The 18,813-nt window shown below is 41.7% G+C and overlaps 1 protein-coding gene across 1 annotated transcript; it reads right to left on the bottom strand.

The window, feature by feature from the left end:
* Positions 1–8,862: 8,862 nt before the first annotated feature.
* On the bottom strand, positions 8,863–18,437 carry LOC143304594 (uncharacterized). The gene is made up of 3 exons (XM_076627087.1): positions 17,726–18,437; positions 16,791–17,488; positions 8,863–9,255 (listed from the first exon to the last, which is right to left on the bottom strand). The coding sequence occupies exons 1-3, from the start codon at positions 18,435–18,437 to the stop codon at positions 8,863–8,865; spliced, it is 1,803 nt and encodes a 600-aa protein (XP_076483202.1).
* Positions 18,438–18,813: the final 376 nt, after the last annotated feature.

The raw sequence follows: 18,813 nt of genomic DNA, 5'->3' as shown, positions 1-18,813 counted from the left end.
AACCTTGCAGTTATTGCTTCTCCTGGAGAAGGATCGATGTTGACTAGGCTCCCTGTCCGTCTCAACATGGTGAATTGGGCCACTCGATGTCTCTTCCCTTGGATCGGTTGTTTTCGTACACCTGGCAGAACGATTTTTCTAGCCCACGGTGCCATTTTTGCCAAATTACGGGGCAGCAGCCGTATTGAATCGAGACATTGCTCGCTCTTTAACCCCCAATCGATTAGAAAGACGATGTAGCCAGTCATGGTCCTTTGTAAAAGGATGGCTCTTTCCCAAGCGCTAGATTCCTTAAAATCTACTAGCACGGCGACTAGCATGCCGGTTCTTAAACTTTTCGCCTTCGGCAAGTACTCCACGGGATGTTCCATCATCTTCAAATTGAGTGTTTGGGTTATCTTCGGCCATCCAGCCAAACGAACCCACATGGTGGTAAGTGATTCGACTCGAACCACCCGGACGGGAACTCCTTCTCGGAACCGATCGTTTGTCTTTTGTAAAATCTCCATGGTTTACAAGTTTTTGAAAAAATTTCGAATGTTAATGTTCGACTACACTGATCTGCCTAGTTTACGTGTCTACGTCGGATGATGCTGGCTCCGCCGGGAATCGGATCCCCTTTATATACCAGCAGCACCGACCTTGGAGAGGACCCCTTTAAATATCAGCAGCACCGACCTTGGAGAGGACGATAAAATATACATGTTTCCTCTAATATTTTTCTATAATACTTAATAGGTAATGCAAATGTCTACCCTTTTGTCTTTTACCGGGATTTTACTTTTTTAAATATATTCTCGCAGATAAATTTGCATAAAAATCTGTAAGTCTAATTATAAAATATTGTTGTAGGAATTATCAAAAAATATGGACTACGGGGCCCCAGGGGGATGTAAACCTGGAATCTGTAACTGGACTACTACACTAAGGCAACGGCAGTACGGATATTCACAGCTTATTCTTCATCACAACCATTTCGATGACAGGTGACCTTCGTTTCGTTGTTCGGGGTTAGTATCAATGTATTACGAATATGAGGAGGAAGAGTTTCTTTCCCTTCTTTCTTTTTTTTGTTTTTTCTATGTTGTTTTCATAGGTAGGCTTTGTTTTATTTTTCACATTTTTTATATGTTGTTTTCATAGGTAGGCTTTTTTTCTTTTTTTTATTTTTTCTTTATTTTATTTTTATTTTTATTATTCACATCTCGGGAGAGACCTAAGACGTAGAAGCTGCGTCGCCCAAGTACGGATTCTCACACACATCACATTTTACTTCCGATCCTGAACACACTTATGTCAAAATCCAGGAAGGTGTCGCGTAAAATTAAGATAAAAATAAGAAACTTGTCAATTTCCGAACAGGAGATCGAGTTCTTTTTATCTTTACTCAATTTGTACAATATTATTTTCGGTTCGCGATGATACACTTTCGATACTTGGGTTAGTTAAGAATTTTTTAGACTGACTGGATGATTTTGAAGGGAGCATTTATATTCTTTTATTCATTGAAGTGGGAGAAGGCTTTGCTTGTACTTATCATATATTTCGGAGAACGGCTGGAGTGACCGAATACCACGCAGGAGGCTGAGAACGGGCGCTGACCGGACGGTCACACGTGATAAGGCGCTCGGAATTTTGGTTTATCATATGGCTGCCCGAATTTCACCTGTGACATTCCCCCCTTCTTAGATTGAACTTGGTCCCTCAAGTTTTCTTCAGAAGACTTTTGTGGAATCGGACTCGACGTAGTTTGAAAATTACACCTGATTCCTCCTCTTCATCTAAGTGGTATGTGTTGGTTGGAATATAGATGTTGGGTGATGCGGCCAGGGTGAGTGGTACTGGTGGGGCTGTCACATTGTGGCTGTTGATTACAGTTTCATTTCTGCAGCAAAATAAATTGATACATAATTTGTTCGGTATACATTTCCTGATGCATTTGAATAGCCCTATTTTGTTTAATCCATATATACCTAGTATGCCTAATGCTATGTACCCTAATATTTGGAGCGTGGTTAGTCCCCAATATTGTATATTTTTGATTCTATGTTCGAAATGAAGAGCTTCTATCTCGTCGCCTATTTTATCGATCGTTGTTTTATAGCCTTGTAAATTATCTATTATCTTCGGTGCTCGCTCGAGTTTATCTAACAGATGAGTGAAACTATCGTTTGTTTCGAGCGCTCGGGTTTTTGTTTTGATTTCGTATTTGACTTCGTTTTTTGTTTCGCCTATACGCATGTGTTCATCTTTGTAGAATATATCAGAAGAAGTGTTGGCTCTTATGATGGAAGGCTTGTCAACTTTTTGCAAGGTATGTTTCGTTTGGCAAATTGTGTCTATTTCTATCGGATTTGTTGGTATCGCAATGTAGCAGTTGCTAGCTTTGAGCGGTATAAAGCTAATGTCTTCAATCTTAAGAACAGTTATTTGACAATGTTCAATGTGTGGTTTGAAATTTAATATTTCGCTGCGACAATCGGTTCTCGAGTTTCTGTCATGGATTGGTAGTGTTTGTTTGCATATTGTGGTTCCGTCTCGATTCTTACAAAGTTTGTTGAAGTACTCGATATCAGCGTTTATAAATGAAAGACCTGAGGATAAATATATCTGATGTTCGCCTACTGGAGCCAAAAATACTCCATTTCTTTTACTCGGGATAGGATATACCTGTAATATGTTCCATTCTGTGTTAGAGACTAAAGGTACTTTAGTAATAATATTTAGTAATATTCTGTCATCTATTGTGAAGATTCTAAGATCACTGATGTCGTGTATGAATTGAAAATGTTCGGTTTTGGCAGAAATCGCGGTGTTGTACATCTGGCTACCTATTGCCTTGGCGTAATTTTCTATGAATTCATTGGGGTCAAGTATTTGTGGACTAATTATTCCTTGTTTGCCTAATATCATGACGTTAAGCATTTCATCTAATTGGAAGTGTAAAGCTTGCATCGCGGTGTCGACTTTCATGATCATCTTAAGCATAGATCTATCGATATTTGCCTGCTGTTGTAATTTTAATATATCACTATATGATCTCTCTAAGTGGTTTAGGTTTTCTGAGTTTACAATTCTTCTAATAAGTGCTGTTTGATTAGCTATTATGGTCTTGATTTTATTATTTTCATCAAATAGTTTGTCCATATTCTTGTTTGTGAGCGTAAGATCGTCATCGTCGAGAGTTCCGAACAGACTTTTCGATACGGAACCTATGATGTTGAGTAAACCTCGTGTGCTTCGGATATGTGTTAACGCTTTCAAGTGTTTTGCGAGTTGTTTTTGGTTATTGATACGATTTTATAATCCGCCTAACTCTTCAACGTATTGTTTGCTGATTGCACGTCAGTCTATTGTTAATTTATATGATTCTATTGCGCTTATCTGCTCGTATATATCGCTAGTGTCTAATCCTACTATTACATTGGCAGTATCGCTGTACAAATATCCTTTTCCTATGTTTTCTACGAATACAGAGTTTCCTTCTAATGGCGTAATATTTATTTGCGCGGATACTATTCCGGCAAAGAGGAGCGTCGACCTGGAAAGTAAGGTTTTAAACGATTACCGTGTATCTTTTTGTCTTGAATCAGATAGTATGGAGTACATACTTTATCAATCGTGTACGGTCCTAACCATTCCACATCAAGTTTATGCCTTTTATGATCGTTACGTATTAAAACGGAGTCTCCTTCTTTGAAAACTGATTGAGGTTTTATAATTTTAAGACTTTGATCGCTCTGATATCGCTGTTTACTTTTGATCAACGTTTCGCGAGCGTGTCGGAGTCTAGACTCACATTCCTTTTTGCGGAACGTGACTTCGTCCTACGTATGTGCGTTGGGGATTCTTGGATATTGTGGAGGGAAGACTGGCTTGGTGTCCGAGTGTGAGTTCGAATGGCGTGTAACCAGTGGAGTCGTATATCATTGTGTTATATGCAAGACATACAAAGTTAAGTTGATCGTCCCATTCTTCATCTGAATTTCGCTGCATCGATTTTAACATGTCTGTTACTACTGCGTGTGTCCGTTCTAAAAATCCGTTACTTTGTGGGTGGAAGGATGTCGTTTTGATATGTTTGATTTTGAACGCGTCTTCGTACTGTTGCATTAAACTAGGTATAAAATTCTGTCCGCGGTCAGTTAATATCATTTTTGGAGCGGAAAAGATGTAAATGTAATGATTCAAGAGTGCGTTCCAAATTGTTTCCGTTTGCTGAGTTTTTAGTGGTACGAGTATTAAGTATTTTGTCAGTTCGTCATGTATGGATAGAATATACCGATTGCCTTTCTTCGTCTTTTTCAGTGGCCCTAATAAGTCCATAGCAATTTTATCGTTTGATTCGAGGGGTGTGTCGGTGATACAAGGTTCTTCGCACGGTCTGATACGTGTGGTTTTAGATGTTTGGCAGGTGTCGCATGATTCTATATGTTGTTGTATGCGTTTCATCAAATCTGATACTCTGTGCCGTTCACGAATGCGGTCGTATGTCTTTTGTATACCGGGATGTCCTACTAAATCGTGATTTTCTTTTAATTGTTCGTCTATTTCTTTGTCACTATATGTTTGGATTGGTTCCCATGCAAAATTTAATTCTTTTACGGTGTCGTTCGGGAATAATAAAATTCGTTTGATCGCGTTCTTCTCGGTCTCTGTGAAACTGTTGTCGCCTATACCTATCTCCTCGTTTGTATGAATAATTTCGTTTAATTTAGTTAACCATTCGATTCTGTCGTAATTTCCTAGCTCTGTTTTGGATAATTGATAGAAAGATTTACGGTTCGGAGTCATTTTGAGAATTTTGGGTAACGCGTCGGTAGATTTTTCCCAATCGTGATACTTTTTATCGAGTTCTATGTTCAAATTTTCGCGTCGTCTGGTATTGTTGTTCTCTCACGGAATCTTGGGTGGCTACGTTTCGTCGTAGGGCATCGTACAGGTGTCCGTATTCGTTTATCGGTATATTGCGGATGGCCATTGCGGCTTTACCCGTGATTTTCCCGATTTTGATCATTTTTAGTAATAGCGTGTGTTCGCTACACATCGCTCGCAATTCACGTACTTCGCGTATGAATTCTTCTACTCCGATATCGTCTTCTCCGTTTAATTGTGGAATACATACTATCCCGTCTTTGGCCCGTAAGCTCGGAGGGGCGAATTGCGGTAGACGGTCTTCGTAAGAGGGGTAATTGTCTGCTTCTGTTCGAATTGGAACGCACGGTGGGGAAGTACTATCTCTCGCGGCAACAGATTCGTCCATAATAATAAGGGAGCCTAGTTCTGTAGTAGCGTCACGACCGATTTTTATTTTTGAGATATTTTTGCATAATAGTTCTATTTCCCCTGCACGCTTCTTATTTTCACTGTCGGTTGTCCGTTGTGTCTCTTCTAATCGTTGCGCAAGAAGTTCAATTTGTTTTTGTATCGCGTCGAGTATGGCACGAATCGAGTTGTCCGTACCTCCGTTTGTAGAAACGCTTTCAATAGTTTCGATTTTGTCTTTTCGTGATGTGGACATGATTCTAATTGAGCTTAATGATTCTGAACTATTGTTGCTATTTGGTCTCGAAACGCTTGAGAAACTTGGTTTTCCCACGCGGTAACGTAAAAATGAATGAAGACTTTTCAGCTTACCGTTGTAGCTATGAACGTTGAGGAGTCTCTGGGATGTTTCCTCTCTGGTTGGTTCTAGATTCCGAATCGTATTCGTAGGCTTGCTCTGCGCTGAACGTAGTCCTCTCGTCTGGTTTCACTGTAGTGGAACGTTGAAAGTTGCTGCAGGGCTTCGTAGTGGCGAAGATTCGCAGTGGTCCGCTGATCCTTCGATATTCAATGATGCGCGTGCGCCGAAATCGTAATTTTGTTTACACTGAAGCGAATAGAGCCGGGCAGGATCGCCAAAAATGTCGCGAAAAATAAAAATAAAAATAAGAAACTTGTCAATTTCTGAACAAGAGATCGAGTTCTAATTATTTTTACTCAATTTGTACAATATTATTGTGTCTAGGTCAGATGATGCCGGCTCCGCCGGGAATCGAACCCACCTTTATATACTAGCAGCACCGACCTTGGAGAGAACCCCCTTTATATATCAGCAGCCGACCTTGGAAAGGTACACGGTCACCGTTTAAGCTAAACGCACGTTTTCGTTTGTCTTGTTTCACACTTTTCTTGTCCTCGCAATATTCAATAACAGTGTTAACAATATATACAGGCAAAATATATAGTCTATTTTTGATACACAAGTGTCAGATATCAATTATTGCTTTCCGTTAAAATAAATATATCATTATTAGATGCTCTTTTTAACATTCCGATCCGCATCCTTACAATATTTTACAATTTTTAACCTAAAAATGTCGCTAGAAAATAGAAAACGAAGAACAATTTGAAAAGCACTAGCTCGCTTGAATGTGAAAATTGTGACGTGGGTGTATGTGCTTTGCCCTGCATTAAAATATATCACACTCAATTGTATTATTAATTATTAAAGTAAATTATTAAAGTTCACGTATGTGTATCGTACCTTTAAGAAACATTAACATTTAATTATCCAATGTGCTTGCGTAGAGAACAGCATTATCCGCCACATATTGCGGTGCAGTATCGTTTATGCGTAGTTCGCGTCAAACCCTGCCCTACGAAGGAACATCCCCGCACAAAATACAATCGTACCTAAGACGTTAAACCGATCCTTTGCAAGTTTTCTTCAAAGAGATACGCTATACGAGTTGTTTGATTGATATCCGAAAAGTTTCTTTCCGTTTATGAGGAAATAATAGACGCACAATGTTATTTGCTTTATATCGTTTTGTCGCATTACGTACGATCCATTTTGTTCTATTGAGATAAACACCGAGACATTTCACAGACTTGGTTTCACGTTTGTACGGAGGTGCATTATTGTAAAAAACACGTTTGCGAAAACAGACATTTTTCGGACAACCTAATATATCTCATACGATGCTGTTGCCAAGAAATATTTATTAACGAAATGCTAACAATTGTTAGTTGCAAACAAATACTAGGGGAAATTGCTTTATCCGCGTTTACACGCAGAAGAATTTTACTGCTCAATAATATTGCATTAAAGTGAAAATAGAAAATATATGTAGGAATGTTTATTATAAATTAACAGAAAAGACAGTATGATAAACACAATATTGCAACACTCTCACAAAATTGAATATAATATCGCACTTGGCGAATTCGCTTAACACTATTTCTACGTCACAGTAACACGATGAACTTCTCTCGATCACGATTAATTCAACTCTGGCTGCATTACCAGGCACACTTTTCCTTGAACAAACCTTGGTAACGCTCACAACTCCTTGACAACATTAACATATCTTAACAACGTTTATAAACAATCAGCCACGTTTTTCGCCAACGTCACACCATCCCGCAACTTCGGCCATTCTGACAAACACATCTGCCCTCAGATGTACCCAATATTACTAATCACACTTGCACTCCTGATTTCTTTACTATTCCGCAACGACTATTAACCTCAGTGAAAAACGATTATCCTTCGTTGTCTTCAAAATCGTCATCTTCTTCTTGAGCTTTGCAAACTCGATCACCCAAACCGCTTCGGCCTTCCTGTACTAATAACTCTTCTACTATATTCCGACTAAACGCGTCCACATGACGCATCGCGGTACCTGGTCTATGATCGATTTTATAATCTAATTGTTCAATCTTTCTTTTAATACTTTCTATCGTTTCTGCAGCTTTTTGCAACTGCTCCTTCAAAGTATTTGTACTGTGTTCAAATTGCTTTTTCATATCTTCTGTCAACGTGTTCTTTTTCTCCAAATCTTTCGTCGCACGTTCTATTTCTGTTCGCAAACTTTTCTCCGATTCTTTATGAACCACGCTTTCTTGTTGATTTTCTTTCAATTTTGATTGCAATTCAGTTTTTTGATTTATACATTGCTCCATAATTCTTTTCTCTTGCACCTCATTGTCAAGATTATTTCTACTTCCCTCCCAATTTTTATTGCGACTCTGTAAGTCTTCGATTTGCTGCGTTTCTTGAGCAGTAGCATTTGAGACTTCATTGCGTAGACGTGTCATTTCTTCTTCTGTTTCGAATGATTTTATGCTAACACGTTCTAGCTGACCGATACGTTCTCTTTCTTCCAGCAACAGCTTTTTGATATCCTTGATCTTATTTTCATTTACAGTATTTATCACAAATTGCTCACTTCTTTCTTTCTGAATATTATCCTTGTTAACCGATTCTTCCTCGAAACGAAACAGGAGATCTTCACACTTCCAGATTGCCTGCATTTCCTGTTGTCCTCAGGTCTAACCTGTCTCACAGACGACTCTGCTATGCGACATTTTTGTTCCTCATAGATAATCAAATTTTCCTTAAGTTCTTTCATTGATCTTGCCCCATATAGTATTGTCTTATTAACTTCTTTGTCTTTTATTCCTTCTATCATGTACCGCATTTTTGCTGCTTCTTCCATATCCATGTGACTTGCTATGCTAGGCATACGATACATATAAGCTGTACATCCTTCATCTTCTCTTTTTTCGTCTCTTGAAGTCTATGGTGTACTTGCCATGTATTAAATTTTTTCGAAAATTCTTTTATTAAACTTCATTTTAATTCACACCGAGTTCTTGCACGGCACTCATAATTTACAAATATTTTAGCTGATCCTCTCATCAGCTTTTGTGTATAGATTACTTTTTGTTCCTCTGTCCACAAACACATACTCGCTGTTTCTTCAAATGTCCTGAACCATTGGTTAATATTTTCGTTATTTTCGCCCGTAAAAACTCTTTGATCTCGACAGCTTGAAAACTCAATGTTGTTCGCCTACGTGTCTTTCTACAGCGTCATCCATAATTCTGATGTCCATCTCGCACGCTCCTTCTGCGTTCACTTTCACCCTCTTCATCCTCTTCCCTTTCACTCTCGTAGTCGGTTTCCTCCTCCGACGACGCATCTTCTTCTAAGGCTGCCAGTAAACGCTCACGTAATTCTGCTTTTCTTCCTTTCGTCTCTAGCCCCGTGCTAGCTAGACGTTCTCTCAATTCCTTCGTCCTAAGCCTCTCGAGATTTTCATCTACATCTCGACCATGCTTATTTTCTGGTTTCGTCCCCGTACCTCGCTTCTCCACGGACCTTTCACTACTCACTTGTTCTTTAAGATTTGATTGGCCTGCACTAATTGCTCTATTTAGCCTGGCCACCAGCACTGACCTAGCCCCAGATATCGGAAGATTCATCTGAGCAAGCTTACTCCACAATTATTCTAACGTTAAATTTTCTTCGCTCGAAAATTGTTCCTCCTCACAATTTGCCATCTTTAACTTCACAATAATTTCTTCATATACACACAATATTATTCACAACAGCTAACGATATTTTATCACACCGCTTCCCGAAATTTAGATCGGCACGATTTAAAACTAGACGATCCCCCAATTTGTAGGAATGTTTATTATAAATTAACAGAAAAGACAGTATGATAAACACAATATTGCAACACTCTCACAAAATTGAATATAATATCGCACTTGGCGAATTCGCTTAACACTATTTCTACGTCACAGTAACACGATGAACTTCTCTCGATCGCGATTAATTCAACTCTGGCTGCATTACCAGGCACACTTTTCCTTGAACAAACCTTGGTAACGCTCACAACACTCCTTGACAACATTAACATATCTTAACAACGTTTATAAACAATCAGCCATGTCTTTTGTCAACGTCACACCATCCCACATACATGTTTGTACTCATATTGTTCTTAGAGTAAGGACAAGTATTGATGTTTTATTTAGAGTTACGTTTAGTTTAATAAGCGATACTCAATACGAAAGACTGATTACAATATCGTCGTACGTCTTATTATCATACTCGGCTCTCAACTTCCAGATTCATATGCTCGGGCCCCTCCACTTACACTCTCTGACTTCGCGACTCACACTGCGCGACTGCTCAACTGACATACTGCCGCTCCTCAACTAACTTTCTGGCCGTTCTAGCATCCCTTTGTCTTTTCCTAGGCCCACCACGCACGTGTTCCGCAGACGCTCGTTGCCAGGGTCACGTAGGCCTTTTCTACAAAAGTATACAGTTGAAAATACCGACGACTCTTCATGTTTAATTCGATGTTTCTTAGGCCCTTTTCCCCGATATATTATTAGTATTATATATTATTAGTTGTTACATGATATTTTTTATTTTAGAATCTATTTTAGAATCGTTGTGTAAACAATCGTGGCAAACAATAATTTTTCTATTTTTCTTCTTTAATATCGAAGTTTTAAAGCTTAATTACCACGTTTAAATTACGTTTGTCTGACTTTATCGAGTTCCGAAACAAGGAAGATATATTTTGAAGTGGAATGACATTCACGATACGCGTGAATGCGATTTTCGTTGATCATAGCCTCTTAGGTGAAACCGGCGAATAATTTTCATTAAAATTCTATACAATAAAATACGAGACAGCATACGATTAATCCGCAGAAAATATAAAATAGCAGCTCCGGTATAATCAGAAAAATTCGAGTATGCTGCGCGAATTTTCAAACTCTGTTTCCTCGACAACAATAGGACAAATTCCACTCTGGATTTTCCATTTATCTTCTCCGTCCTTTCCACTTGTATCGCCAGTTCAGCGACACTCTGTATATTTCGAGCGACATTCCTTTACCGTTAGGAATTGCAGCTATTTGTTGTATCGTTACGTTTTTGTTTGATTCGTTTTGGTTGTGTTGCCGTTAATTTTTGAATTTAGATTAAATTGTGGCGTTGTCTGAAGTTTAATGCAATTAAACACCACGTTTCGTCTAACCTGCTACGCGCAGGAGTACTGGCACGGTAGCGGATTAAAGTTGGTGAAAATAAATGTTCGCTTAATCCTATTATGTTTTTAGACAGATATTCTTCCTAACAAATGTTTATTCAAATTCTAATTGGATATTCACAGAATTGTCGTTGAGATTACGAATACTCGAAGTTACAATCGTTCGCAATACGCTTTGACTCTTAATAATTACAAGATTTTAATTTGATTGATTTTCAAAAATTTACAAATTGACAAATACAAACACGTCCATTAACAAGACTAACAACAACTGGGAACTAATGAAACAAAGAACTAAAAGCTAAAGAACTAAAGGACTAAAGAACTTAAGGACTGAGAGCAAAAAACTAAGAGCTAAAGGAACTAGGAGCTGAAAAGCTACGGAACTAAAGAATTGAAAGGCAAAGAAATTGGCAATTAATCGCAATGAACAAAGAAATTACTTGCCAAGAATTGGGGAACTGACCGCCAAGAACCAAGGAATTAATCACAAAGACCTGAAGAACTAATCACACAGTACTGAGGAAATAGGAAACTAACTACTCCGAACTAAGGAATTATTTCTCTCTCTTCTATGTCGCTACGCTTATTTGTATTTAGGTCTATCGTGGAGGGGTCGCCATGTGACGGGTTATTCCGTGGGGGTTGTGAGGCTCGAATTTGGTTTCTATACAAATTATTAAGGTCTATTTTAATTTCAAATTGGAACGATCACTCGCGCAATTGGTAGTTTTAGTCTACGTTACGGCGCGTGCGCAGCGCGGGATGTGGCAGTATAACTGTATCTTTCCAACTGTTCTCAACTACTTTCTCCTTGGCACCATTACTCGACCGCTAGATCACCAGGCCCGATTAGGTAATCGGATTGCTGCCGGTAGACTGCTAGAATCTATGTTACGCGACTGTAGTCGCTTTTCTTTCTTTGTTAAATCTGTGCAGTTTTCTTTTTATGAATCAGCTTCGTCTAACTTCTTCGAAAGATTCGAATAAGAAATCTCAACATTTTCCAGTAATTTCTACTTTCTTTAAGAAAATCAAACTCGATGATACGAATAACGCGAGATTTGACTGTACTTAAAACTTTATTTAAAATAATAAATTAAAGTACAGCCTATAATCGCTGAGTCGTTGATACAAAGTATAAATCGCAAAATAAAATTGCGGATGAAAACTCGATAAATGATTGTCACGTAACTCGGTAAATCGCTCGTTGATAGTCGTAGATACTCGAACATACTGTACTCTTTCGGTTGCGTCGGTTTATTTATACTGGTCGGGGTGTAGTCAGATGATTCAAATTCGTCTCTGTTCGCCGTAGCGGCGACATTGTTTTGCCCGGTGTATATTTGTTCTTACATTACTTGTATCCTTACGATCATGATACTCCGAGGCAAAACAACAGCACGATTTGAATTGTCCTCTGACTCATGTGCCGCTATTTCACCCCCCCTCCAAAAGCAGTGATAACGTTTTTAATGTGATATGTTCATCACGTGTTTACATCGACCGTCGCTGTTTTTAATATTTTCGTAGTATACCCCGCGTCCGATAATTAACGATGCATAACCGAAACTTACCTGTAGGCAATCGGGAAGACGGACTCTTCGAGGAGACCGCGTAACGAACCTATTGCTAATGTTTTCGTTCGTGTGTTCTACCGGAATAAGCGCGTTAAGGATTTCGGTCGATTCCTCTTCGAGGTCCTCCGGTACTACAAAGGCTGGCTTTAGCCTGTCTACGGAAAATCGTTACGTCGCGATTGTTGACTTCGATTGTGTACTTCTTTTCGCCTCTTTGCGTTACTTCAAACGGCCCGTTCTTAAGGCGGCCGTAAAGGGATTGTAATCGGGACAAGTCTTCAAAATACGTACGGCGAAGGATCCAAATCGCGGAAAACGAATATCTTTCTTCCGCCAGGTCGTGTAATGTGCTGTGGTCTGACCTTCCCCATCCGTTTTTTAAGCTGGTTCGCGAATTCCGGATTGGCTCGCTGATTGGTTTGCAAAAAGAACTCCAGCGGCAATCGCATGCCGGTGCCGTAGATCATATCAGCTGCCATTGCGTCTAGGTCCTCCTTTATCGCGGTTCGAATATGCCTAATAGTACGATCGGCACAATTTCGACCGATTTGCACGTGATGTGCCACTTGATCACCGCTTTATGTTGTCTATGTAAGCGCTCTACCATCAAACAAGAGGCGGGATGATAGGACGACGTGCGTAAGTGCGTGATGCCGAGCACACGGCATAACTCTTCAAACAAACACGATTCGAATTGTCGTCCTTGATCAGTCGTTATTTTCAAGGGGCCGCCGTAACGAGAAATCCAAGTCGAAAGGAGGGCCGAGGCCACGGTTGGGGCTTCCATATCGGCAATGGGAACGGCTTCAGGACAACGCGAAGAACGAACGCTGCACGTTAGACAAAATCGGTGCCTTGCGAGTATTGCATCACGATAATGTCTATGTGTATATGATCGACCCGGCGTGCTATCGATTTGAACGTTCCACCTGGTGAGGATACTTGCCTGGTGACTTTATTGCGCGAAGGCAATTTATACCATACATGAACGCACAGGACAGATACAGCAATGTTCTTAGACACATGGTATTCAAGTTTCCACTTGAAAGCATTTTGCCCGGACAGTACAATCGCGAATGAGCACGAATTTATGAGATATATATATGTCGGGTTAACGTTGAGGAAGGGTTGTTGGTGTTTGATGAGTCTTCATTGAAATTAGCCATCGTTGCGGTGTAACAAAGGTAAGATTTATTGACACAAGTATGGATAACACAGATTCGACAATTTACCACGGCGGTTAGGCGCTCGCGACACTAGTGACAATGGTCTCAGGTTCGATAACGAATCCGCGGCCAACGGGATGATAGATGGAAGTTTTCGCAGAATCTAAGTCTGACTCTTTGTTGGTAAAACGTGAAAATAATTTCTGAGTGTAAAGACGTTACTCTTTAGTCGACGGGATAGCGAGAGAGAATGAATCTCCCGTCCCGATGATGCCACAGAGGAAAACTATAATGGGGTGTGTCTAAGGACACGAGATCGTCGGATTCGTCAAGAAAAGCTTTCGTTTAGAAAGTAAGGGAAATTGGCGTTGCTGCTAATTGCTCAATCTCCATATCGGTGGTCAGAAAAAGATGCTAGCCGCCCTCGAGGGTAGGCTGCTAGTGGGAGACGCCGCTCGTTGATAATAGATCTCCTCTATTTTCCCGTAGTTGGGACAAAGACTGTTTGTCTATTTGAAGGACTTCAGCTAGCTGAATCTTAAGATTTATAACGGGCCCTCGGGCTAGCTGAACATGTATTGCGGAGACGCATCGACATCTGGCAATCATCTTACTCGAAGAATAGGGCCTGCGCGTGGTGAGCTACGGGACGGAGACCGTTGGAATGTTCACTGTCGGGTGGTACAACTATTTCCTTTTTAAGGGGAGCTATAGAATTAATCCATGCCTTTGTTAGACAAAGCTTTTATCCCTCGACCGCGGCTACGTTGGGCGACAGACTGTCACCTCGAGCCAAAGTTCACTATCACTAATCTCGAACTATTACAATTGGATTGAATAACTACAATTGTTTAGTCACCGCTATAGTAGACTTTAGATTACAATGTTGCGGGGCTATCCAAAGCCTCCGGTGTCCTTTCATCTCCGACATATATATACATGTATGAAAATACATGCACACGCGATCGATTCTGACTGACCGGCACTCTCACCCGGAAGCGGAACACGCAGTCCACCGTGACGAGCAGCACATAGATATACCTCAATTCTCAGTCAGGCCGTCAGTCGTGCTCGCGCAACAGTAGAGGCAACATGGAGTTGTTTAGATCTCTATTACGCGACGTTGGTCTGTTCGTGCCAAGCAAGGTAGATATCATTTCCGAACTACCACTGGAGATTTCGCACTTGATACTTCGAAAATTGGATCCCCCAACTCTGCAGAGAGCCGCGCTTGTCTCGCGCAAATGGTTAAACATATGTAGATCGGACAAGTGTCTACGGCGGAGAGCAAGACGTCACATGCGATATACGAAAAAGCGAGTCAGGAAAGAGTTTCTCGGACCAGCAGCCGCGAATGCTACCAATCAAGAATCAAGATGTAGATTACGTGGTGGACGAAACCTAAGATACGAGGTAAGCTTATCCGCTGCTCGTACGGTGGTCGTCGTTGGAAGGTTCCCTGGTCCACCGAAAATGTCGAAGCGAAATCGTCCCATGGATGTTGGATCACAAAAATGTATCAGATTCTAATTGATAGTATGTACCTTAATTTGACTGCTCGCTTTCGGGAGAACTTGAAACGGTCTTGTCCGGCGAAAATGATTCAGAACTGTAGCGTAAACCTTGAAATAAAATGGTTCCATTGAGACGGCAATTTGTTTCAGTCGCGACAATATTCTGACGAAATATCGACAATGTAACTTACATTGACGCTGAGTCGCGCAATGCGTTACATTCCTTCCGTTAAAGTGGAATATACTATCTGTATCGTAAGAGGCCCATTATTGAATATTAAAGACAACGTATCACCGCTGTTATTGGACATTTGACGCTAACTAGATATGAGATGTACTCCTCATTTGCTGCCAGATACAACGCAATCCAGCCGATTCGCGCTATGTCAACTCTGGGCCCTGTCAAATACAGCCTTATTGCAGATTTGCAGATTCAGTCTTAAATATTCAATAGAGCTTATCTGAGTTTCTATTCCGGATATCGCCACAATTCGGCGCGCCTTATACTATACCTTTTGTTACGACCGTTCGCGGAGAGACGTGATCGCGAGATAGCACGTCAACGAGAGTTGTAAATTCTCGCTACGACCATGTTAATCGACGCCGCGAAATAGTCGTTCCCCTGTTTCGTTTAGGATAACAGAGGTGGTTTAATGAATATAGCACTGTGTTAACACTAATAAATTAACGTTTATTTCAACAACTTATTAACTAGAAAGATATAAATGGAACAACAAAAGAAATGTAACTACGTAATGCGCGATATAAGATATGTATTGACTGTTTGGCTTCTCGAAACATTCTGCCCGTCCTTCGATTTGTTGGTTTTTTCTGGAAGGCGACCCCCACTACGTTCGGATCATGCCACATTCGTTTACGCCAGATAAAATAGCGGCCACGAATCGACGCGTCTGGAGGTCCCTCCGCTTAATGAACCATGCGCTTGCCACTACAATGTTTATTTGCCGGGCAGCCGCGACGATCCGTCCGCGACATTATAGTGCCGCGACCGACAGTTAAGAATATGATCTATGGCAAGCCGCATGGCGTAACATTCTCCCCCCGTTGAGAGGGTACCGATCAAATTAGCGAGATGTGGTTGAAGTTCCTATCTTAGTTCGTCTCGGTGGCTAGTTGTTCGGGTTTCTCGAGATCGGGTTGAATTGGCAGTGGGACAAGCCTTTTGACGGCCCGATCCAAAACGCTCTTTGCCGTCTGAACTGTAGCTGTCCGGATGACACCATCGGCGCCTGGATGAACCTTGATAACTCGGCCCAGAGGCCAATGCATGGAGGGAACGTTGTCCTCTCTGAGGATGACGATTGTGCCTTTTTGGATGCCGTGTCCACCCTTGCTCCACTTATTGCGGTTGGGTAACTCGTTCAAATACTCCTTATGCCAGCGGTTCCAAAAATGCTGTTTAAGCTGTTGGATATGCTGCCATCTGGAGAGTCGGTTCGATGGAATGTCTCTGAAATCTCGATCACGTAAGCACATTAGTGAATCGCCAATGAGAAAATGTCCGGGAGTGAGGACTAGGAGATCATTTGGATCGGTGGAGATAGGAGTTAGCGGGCGGAAATTGAGGATTGCTTCTATTTCTATGATAAGAGTATTCAATTGTTCAGAGGTGAGTAACTCGTTGCCGGCTACACGCCTGAGGTGGCGTTTGAATGACTTCACCGCTGCTTCCCATAGCCCACCGAAATGCGGTGAATGAGGGGGAATGAAGCGCCATTCGATTTGTTTGTCGGCTAAAAATGCGGTTACTTTTTCCTTGAGATCGTCCGATTGTAATAAATCGTGAAGCTCTCGTAATTCGTTGCTTGCTCCTCTGAAGTTGGTGCCGTTATCAGAATGGATGGTGGAGCAATACCCTCGTCGAGCGATAAATCTGCGAAGAGCGGCGATGAAGGCTTCGCTAGTGAGATCGTCAACGAGCTCGATGTGTACCGCTTTAATTGCTAGGCATACGAAAATGGCTACGTATACCTTTATCTGACGACGGTTACGATCTCGTTTTTCCTTGATGTGGAACGGCCCGCAGTAATCGATGCCGACGTTTGTGAATGGGCGAGATTCCGTTACTCGCGCCTCCGGCAGATTACCCATCACGTATTCTACCGACGGTGGTTGAGCGCGGCAGCAGCGGACGCAGCCTTTGATCGCCCGCCATACTTGACTTCGACCGTCGACGGGCCAGTATCTTTGTCTTACTGCATATAACGTAGCCTGCGTTCCGGAATGCATGTGGATCTTGTGCTCGTGTTCTATGATGCGTGTTGTAACGGATGACTTGGGTAATACTATGGGATGTTTCTGGGCGAAGGTCATCGACGAATGACTGAGTCGACCCCCGACTCGCAATATTCCTTCCTTGTCTATGAACGGATTGAGTCGCGTGAGCTTACCCTTTATCGCCGCGTTCCGATCTTTTTGGAGTGTACGAATTTCCTCGGAGAAATGGATGTTTTGCAACAATTTTATCAGCTTATTGTGCGTTATGCGTAATTCGGTAACGGTTAGGGGTGCCGCTTGGTTCCTTTTCTGTCTCCAACGGAGGCAACGAGCTATGATTCGTATCAACTTGGGCCAGGATGAATACCTTTGCAACAAACTGTAATCGGCGGGGTTTGCGGACAGACAAATCGCCCCTTTCTGCTCCGGTACTTCAATTTGCGGTGTTAGCGCCCATGTCGGCCAATAGCCTTCCGACTGGTAGAGCCATGCAGGACCGTGCTGCCAGATGGTTGGGCGCAGAAACTCTTCGGGTGTTTGGCCGCGTGATATTAAGTCCGCGGGATTGTCGTCGGTAGGAACGTGGCGCCAATCGCGGATGCTGGTTTTTGTTTGAATTTCGGAGACTCTGTTAGCGACGAATGTTTTAAGGGTGTGAGGTGATGTATTGAGCCAATGGAGGACGATAGTGAAATCGGTCCAATAGATAGTTCGAGTAATTTTGTGTGATAGGGCTTGTTGTACTGTCGACATCAGGGACGTAAGAAGGAGTGCTCCGCTCAGCTCGAGCCGAGGAATGGTCTGGCACTTGAGTGGGGCGACTTTCGATTTTGCGGTTAAAAGTTGGGTCCAAACACGGCCGTTGATGTTAAGGGTTCGGAGATAAACACAGGCTCCGTAAGCCTTTTCGCTGGCATCGCAGAAACCATGCAGTTCAATTTCCATTGCGGACTCGATTATTGCTTTGCGTGGGAACCTGACGTTGTTTAATAAGGGTAATTGGGCATAGTACCTTTCCCACTCTGTATGTAACTCGATCGGAAGTGATTCATCCCAATCGATTTTCGACGACCATATTCGTTGAAGTAGCATCTTGGCCCGAACAATCACCGGTGCGAGCAGACCGAGCGGATCGTAAATTTTTGCAATCTCCGAGCTGATGATTCGTTTCGTGACTCGGGAGGGCGTGGGTTTGACTTCGACCGAGTAAAGAATAGAGTCGTCGGATGAATTCCAAAACACCCCCAGCGTCTTCAAGGTTTGCGAGTCGCCCAAAAAATGTTGGTGATTTGTTTCTTCAAAGGAAAGTCCGTGTAATAAGTCATTATCGTTTGACGCCCATTTTCGTATGTTTAAGCCGGCCAGTTGAAGTAAATTGGTGAGTTCTGTTCTGAGCGTGAGGGCTTCGTCCTTCGTTTCAGCTCCGGTGAGAGCGTCGTCGACGTAGAAATCCCGCTGCAGTACCTGT

The sequence above is a fragment of the Bombus vancouverensis genome, unplaced genomic scaffold (genome assembly GCF_051014615.1).
Source record: "Bombus vancouverensis nearcticus unplaced genomic scaffold, iyBomVanc1_principal scaffold0042, whole genome shotgun sequence".
Classification (NCBI taxonomy): domain Eukaryota; kingdom Metazoa; phylum Arthropoda; class Insecta; order Hymenoptera; family Apidae; genus Bombus; species Bombus vancouverensis.
The sequence above is the reverse complement of the archived record's forward strand: the minus strand, read 5'-3'. Positions and strand labels throughout refer to the sequence as shown.

Bases quoted from the DNA above. Each gene is read 5' to 3' on its own strand.
- LOC143304594 (XM_076627087.1), bottom strand. From the start codon at position 18,437: ATGCTACTTCAACGAATATGGTCGTCGAAAATCGATTGGGATGAATCA. The intron at 17,489-17,725 runs GTTTGTTGCAAA...ATCCGTTCATAG, and splicing joins CGCAAACCCCGCCGATTACA to ACAAGGAAGGAATATTGCGA. The intron at 9,256-16,790 runs GTGAAGTCATTC...AAGCTTGCTCAG, and splicing joins GTGGGCTATGGGAAGCAGCG to ATGAATCTTCCGATATCTGG.